A 7,075-nucleotide genomic window follows, 5' to 3' on the forward strand; every position below is an offset into this window, starting at 1 on the left:
GACTAGACTCATCTTTTATCGTAAGTTCACTTGGCTCAAACTTCGATACAAACTAAAGTCAGTTCAACCTTTAATTCTAACTTACTCAACTTGACCTTTGACACATTGGCTCAACCATCAGCTCATACCAACTCGGCTGGATCTTCGATTTGAGCCAACTCATCTCAACCACCGACTCATGTAGACTCGACTAGACTTTTAGTTAAGATTGACAGGACTCGACGTTTGCCAGACACTATATGACTTTTGATTGAAACTGATCGACTCAACTTTCTCCTAAATAAACTCGAGCAAAAAAATAAAATTTCAAATTTCTTATAACATTTAAAATTATTCTCCTTTATTATTTTGGAACACATTCCAAAATTTATTAAATTTAAATTTCCTTTTAACTACTTTACCTAAACAAATTATTTTAAAATAACTAATTTAAAATTTTTTAAACAAGTAAATTATTCTTCTAAATTACATCCAAACAAAATATTAGTGTCCTAAACTTTAATGCTTCCGATAGACTTTTCAAAACATCAAAATTTACGATTTTAGCATTCTAAACATTTTATGAATCTTGGCAAAATGATTAAAATTACATCATCACCATGAGTAAAAGGACACCATTAACATAAGAGAATTTAAGAAATTAAAAAACTGGATATTTGCAACTAGATAATTTAATTGACACAATTGAAACATGAGAATTAAAATCTCGCAACTGTAATTGTGTAAGAGGAAAGTACAATATATAAGCATAAATAATATTTTAAATTTAAACAATAAAATATATTAAAATTTAATTTAATTTTTTGGTGTGGTTGTTAATTGAAAATGATTTTCTTATAGTTTTGAATATTGTTAGATTTCTAAATAGCGGCATTTTCAGGATCCCCTAAGTCAAATTATTGTACCTGCAAAATTGGAAAAAAACGATCCTTCTTTTCATGAACCTAACCACTTATATTAATGTTTTTTTATAGCCTTGTTTAAATGAACCCACATGTAATAGAAGGTGACCTAAATTTGCCTTTGCATTTAACACTCCACCAACCTTAGCAACAACTTTCTTCATACTTCCTATCTCACATTCTTCATCATACTTTCTCTCTATCATTATATTTTCATAAACTTTAACCTTCTTTTAATATTTTTTTTTTAATATTTAATATATTGAACATGCTAATAACATTGTTTTCCTTTTTTTTATGCTTGAATACTAATATAAAAGTAGTTAACTTTTGCATCACTTGACAGACACTATCTTATCTGTCTCAATTTTAATACTATCTAGGTTGACTACTCTAAATATTTACACAACCTAACTTTCTTTCATTACTTTCAAACACAATTTCTATTTATACGAAAAAGTCGTGTTAGAATATATGCTTTCTTCTTTTTCTTTTGAAATAAATTTAGAAAAGGGTACATAAACATTCTCTAATTAAGTTATTTATTCAATGATTTAAAATAATCTATATACAAAAATTAAAATTAAAATGTTTCTTTAATCAAAATCCCTCTTATATAATATCTCACTTGTGCACATATTCACGTAAAGAAAGTTACATACCTTAACGTGTGTATACAATAATACACATCATATATATACATATTATTTCTATTTTAAAAGCTATTCTTATTTAAAACGTTTCTTTTTCTATATAATTAAAGTAACTTAAATGTTTCAACAATTATTTGATTTTCCAATTATACTTCAAATTTTCTTAGACTCGGATGACTTAAAGTATACACGGATTGAATAAGAATCTATTCACAAGTTTGACTAAAAAATGTTAAAAATGCTAAAGTAATTTTAATAAAACTAAATAAATAAAGACGAAAAAGATAAAAATATATATTTAGTGGTGGATATGGCGGCGGCATTGAAAAGAGTCATGTTTTGGTTCCGCCAGAATTGAATGACCAGCAACGTGGCAGGATATAAGAGGTTAAAGGGTATTAGATTTTGTTTGAAGAATAGAAATAAATTTAAACTTTTTAGGTAAGAGCAGTGAGTCTTTGCACTATGTTCACCGAATGGCATTCTCGTTATTTCAGCAAATTGAAGAGGGCAGTCAAAGCAACTCTCACTCGTAATTACCACTCACTCCTCCAATAAAAAAAATATTAATATTAAAATAAAAATAAAATCAACTGGAGTCACCTTCCCCAAGTAGAGGGAGGGAGAAACATACGAAATAAAATAAGAAAATAATAATAAATAAAAGAAAATGAAAATGAAAATGAAAAGGAAGACGAAGTCGCTGCGAAACAAGTTTGACCCTCTCCAAGTTAAGTTCCATCCTCTTTCCTCCTCAAACACGCGCAAAATTCATAATCATCGTCGTTCTTCGATTCTTCATTCATCAAATTCGCAAAACCCTTCTCATAAATCACCCTCTCACCCTAATTCCATTTCACTCCACCTGCTTTTTTCATTTTTTTTTGTTAACTCTCCTTTTTCTAGCCTTCGTTTTTTTTTTCTTCTTTGGGAGAAAGGTTTGATCCTCAGATCTGAGGAACCTCGTCGCCACCGAAGATGGGTATCTGCTGCGCGAAGCCGTCCACGGCGGAGGAAGCGGGGAACAAGAAGGGCAAAAAGGGGAAAAAAGAGAACCCCTTCGCTATCGATTACGGGTTTAACAACAGCGCCAACGCCAACGGCTCCAAGCTCACCGTTTTGAAGTCTCCCACGGGCCGCGAGATCGAGGCCCGCTACTTGCTGGGCCGCGAGCTGGGCCGGGGCGAGTTCGGCGTCACGTACCTCTGCACGGACAAAGAGAGCGGCGAGGAGCTTGCCTGCAAGTCCATTTCGAAGAAGAAGTTGAGGACCGCCATCGACATCGAGGATGTGAGGAGGGAGGTTGAGATCATGCGCCACTTGCCGCAGCATCCCAATATCGTCACCTTGAAGGACACCTATGAGGACGACAATGCCGTTCATCTCGTTATGGAGCTTTGCGAAGGCGGAGAGCTCTTCGATCGCATCGTTGCGCGTGGCCACTACACCGAACGCGCCGCCGCCGCTGTCACCAAAACTATCGTCGAAGTCGTTCAGGTTCGATCTGGTGCCTTGATCTGGTTTTTTCCTCTCGGTTTTGCCTTTTTGTTGTTAGGTTTGGGTTTTGTGTTTTGTCCTATGAAACGGAGAATTGATGTGCGGGAATTGAAACCTGGCCACGACCAAAAAAAGTTGGAGAACTCTGGGTTTAACGGGGGTCTCGAGATTGAGTTTGGATACTGGTAAATCTACATCCGAGGGAGACTTCGATTTGCCTTTTATTTTAAACAATGGATATTTTGGAAATAGAAATGGTAATGATAGAAAACAAGTTGGAATTTGTCCTGGTTTAGTTGGTGTTTTGAATTCGAGTTCTGGATTTACTACTCAGAACATGAACTTTGTTACTTGTAAATGTTCTTGAAGATATGTGTGGTACTGGAAAAGAAATTGAGCAAGGTTATCTCTAGCGGAGGATACTTGAGGCCTTTTACCAAAATTTTAAAATGGAATTTCATAAGTGGGGTTTGCTTGGTTGCGTTTGGGTTTGTGAGCTATTTTATGAAGGTTGTGTGGTTGCTTTTTTTTTTTTTGCAATAAATGGTTGTGTTATGAGCTGCGAATCGGGAACCTGGTATTTGAAGTAATTTGTTTCATTGAGCGTTGTTTGTTTTTCTGTTTGTGTGCTGTGGGGAGCCTTTACTCTGATTTTTGTGCTGATGTGGAGGTTTGTTTGATGTTACGTTTCAGATGTGCCACAAGCATGGCGTGATGCATCGGGATCTTAAGCCGGAAAACTTTCTATTTGCAAATAAGAAGGAAACCGCAGCTCTGAAGACTATAGATTTTGGGTTGTCAGTGTTCTTTAAACCAGGTAATGCTTTTAACTGGTGGATGAATTGCTTAATGATGTTGCTTTATTTTATTTGTATTGTTGCAATGATTCTTATAAGGATGCCTGAAACTTTGCCGTTATTTTTCCAGGGGAAAGATTTAATGAGATAGTTGGAAGTCCATATTACATGGCTCCTGAGGTATTGAAGCGCAATTACGGACCAGAAGTAGATATCTGGAGTGCTGGAGTAATTCTATACATCTTACTTTGTGGTGTTCCACCATTTTGGGCAGGTTAGCTTTGTCATACTGATGATGTTTTTCAGCTTTTCAGATACCGCGATATTAAATTCTCCACTTTTAAGTTACTAAGGAGTCAATGCAACCAATGTTTATCGTGTACTGTGATATGATCATACTTTATAATTAAGAGAAATTGGTGGAAGAAAAACAAATGGATGATTAAGCATTATTATTGATTCATTTGCATGATTTGTCATACAAGTATGATTGAGATGCATAGGTGGCTAATTGCATTGATGGAAGGGGTATTATTCCCAGTAATTCATGGGCAACTTTCTCTTTTCTGGTGTGAATAAAGATGTTTCATTTGTATATACAGTGTCATTCTTACGTTTTGTAATTTTCTTACTCTGTATTTTCTTTTTATGCGTGGCATTAGAAGAGTAAAGATTTAAGAAACTTAATTGCTCATTCATTTCCCCATCACTTCAGTCCTATTTCCTTTTATTATTATTTGTTGCCTTTTGTGTCTGATTAGTTTGATTTTCTAATCGTCTCTCTTCCTGTTTTTGTAAAATGAAGAAACTGAGCAAGGAGTTGCACAAGCAATCATACGATCTGTTGTTGATTTCAAAAGGGACCCATGGCCTAAAGTTTCTGATAATGCGAAAGACCTTGTGAAGAAGATGCTAGATCCTGATCCAAGGCGGCGGCTAACTGCACAGGAAGTGTTAGGTAACATACAATTTAGATGAAATCTTGAGAGATGAAGAAAAGTATAGATTGTTCATAAAATTTTCTGCTCAGCATAATGGATTACTTTTTCCATTTAAATTTTTCAAAATTGAAATACCGGGAGAATAACATTTCTTGTTAACTAAATGCAGATCATCCGTGGTTACAAAATGCGAAGAAAGCTCCTAATGTTTCTTTAGGCGAAACAGTCAGGGCAAGGCTCAAGCAATTTTCTGTAATGAACAAGCTTAAGAAAAGGGCTTTAAGGGTAATGTTCGCAACAATATTTCAATACTTATCATTGAATCGAATATCTAAGACTTTCTAATTCAGGATTACTCATTTTTTTTTTCTTAATGGTTGATATTTCTTTCTAACAGGTGATCGCAGAGCATTTGACAGTAGAAGAAGCTGCTGGGCTAAAAGAGGGATTCCAGCGAATGGATATAAACAACAGAGGCAAAATTAACATTGATGAACTACGAGTAGGGTTGCATAAATTAGGCCATCAAGTTCCTGATTCAGATGTCCAAATTCTTATGGAAGCTGTGAGTAATAATTACTATATCACCCTATATCTGGAATTTTTTCTCCACAACTAATATTTAAAGTATTACGTACCTTTTATAAAAGATTGGGGTCTTTTTTTGCGTACTTTCTTTTCAATATGCCAAACTAAACTGCAAACATCACAAGGTTACTGATTCTTTAGCATGCTATGCTTTATAATAATTCAGTCACAAGCAGGTGTGCTTGAAAGAAACTTCATAATTAAAAATGCTACATCGTTGTTTGGATTTTGTTAAATCATATTATAGAACACGAACTTAGAAGGTTGTCTTGTTCACTCCTAACCTATGGGACTGTTTTTACAGGGTGATGTAGACAGGGACGGACACCTAGATTATGGAGAATTTGTAGCTATCTCTGTTCATCTGAGAAAGATGGGAAATGATGAGCATCTTCGAAAAGCCTTCCAATTTTTTGATGAAAACCAAAGTGGGTATATTGAGATTGAAGAACTGCGTAACGCGTTATCTGATGATGTTGAAACAAACAGTGAAGAAGTTATCAATGCAATTATGCATGATGTGGACACAGACAAGGTCAGTACATTTTCACACAGTGGATAAATTTCTTTTTGATTGATTTTTGTCTGGTTGAAATGAAAAGGTCGCTTCTATTTATCTTCACCCACATGGTGCTGAATAGTGATCTTAATAAAAAGTGTTATAATTGATGTTTTGGTGATGAAATTGCAGGATGGAAGAATAAGTTACGATGAATTTGCTACAATGATGAAGGCTGGGACAGATTGGAGAAAAGCATCAAGACAGTACTCGCGAGAGAGGTTTGCGAGTCTGAGTCTGACTTTGATGAGAGACGGGTCATTGCATTTAAACAATGAAAAAACGGAGGGTAGATGACCACTTTAGAAATGCCAATTTTACTTTGGAAAAGGAAAAATGATAAAGAAGTCTTTTATTTTATTTTTTAATTTTAACTTCTCTTGATTGTAATTCTTTTCTCTATACCCCATTCTTTAAAAAATGGGTGAAAAAAAGTTAGGATATTGGATCCAATAGTGTTTGTGATTTGAATTGTGCCTCTTTGGTTTGTTGAGGTTGTTGTTGTAGGAGATAGAAGAGGGGAGTGGTGGACAACATTGGACAATTTTTCATTTGTGGCTGTAAATATTTTAAAATTATCATGCTTTGTATTTCATTTGCCAATTTTTACTCAAACCCATAAAATCATCACCAAAATCGATTATTCATAGATATTCAGGCAAATGATATCTAGTAAATAAACACGTCTTTTATTGTACTTTTGCTAAAGCTTAGTTTAGTCAGTTGATTTTGTTGATGAAAAAAAAGCACAGCAGAATGCTTAAGAGATTAGACATCAACCAAGAGGAGAGTGAACTCAGATATTTAGAAAAATTGTGTTTTTTAAAAGTTTTCTCTTTTTATAAATTGATTTTACAAATAAATTTGATAACAAAAATAAAAATACAGAGTATATGAAAAGAAAAACATTGCATGAATATTTTATTGTGGTTTGAATTACCATATCTTATATTTAGTTGTTAATATTTGGTTAAAATACCTTTTTAGTCCCCAAGTTGGGGTGGAAATTTTCATATTGTCCCCGCTTTCAAAAATGAGTGCATTTGGTCCCCATGTTTGCAATTTTGAGTGCAATTGATCCCTTCCGTTAAGTCCATGGTAACGGCGTTAAGAGTTAAGTGACTGTGCATGTTTTGTG

General features: G+C 34.4%; 1 protein-coding gene across 1 annotated transcript; it reads left to right on the forward strand.

The window, feature by feature from the left end:
• The first annotated feature begins 2,231 nt into the window (after positions 1–2,231).
• Positions 2,232–6,540, forward strand: LOC106757712 (calcium-dependent protein kinase 32). Its single transcript, XM_014640470.2, has 8 exons — positions 2,232–3,052; positions 3,746–3,869; positions 3,980–4,123; positions 4,655–4,807; positions 4,960–5,075; positions 5,188–5,355; positions 5,683–5,913; positions 6,070–6,540. The coding sequence occupies exons 1-8, from the start codon at positions 2,534–2,536 to the stop codon at positions 6,232–6,234; spliced, it is 1,620 nt and encodes a 539-aa protein (XP_014495956.1). The 5' UTR covers positions 2,232–2,533; the 3' UTR covers positions 6,235–6,540.
• The last annotated feature ends 535 nt before the right edge of the window (positions 6,541–7,075 follow it).

This window comes from Vigna radiata, chromosome 3 (assembly GCF_000741045.1).
Source record: "Vigna radiata var. radiata cultivar VC1973A chromosome 3, Vradiata_ver6, whole genome shotgun sequence".
Lineage (NCBI taxonomy): Eukaryota > Viridiplantae > Streptophyta > Magnoliopsida > Fabales > Fabaceae > Vigna > Vigna radiata.

Coding starts and splice junctions, on each gene's coding strand:
- LOC106757712 (XM_014640470.2), top strand. CDS start 2,534: ATGGGTATCTGCTGCGCGAAGCCGTCCACGGCGGAGGAAGCGGGGAAC. Junction 3,870..3,979: donor GTCAGTGTTCTTTAAACCAG/GTAATGCTTTTA, acceptor TTATTTTTCCAG/GGGAAAGATTTAATGAGATA. Junction 5,356..5,682: donor TCCAAATTCTTATGGAAGCT/GTGAGTAATAAT, acceptor CTGTTTTTACAG/GGTGATGTAGACAGGGACGG.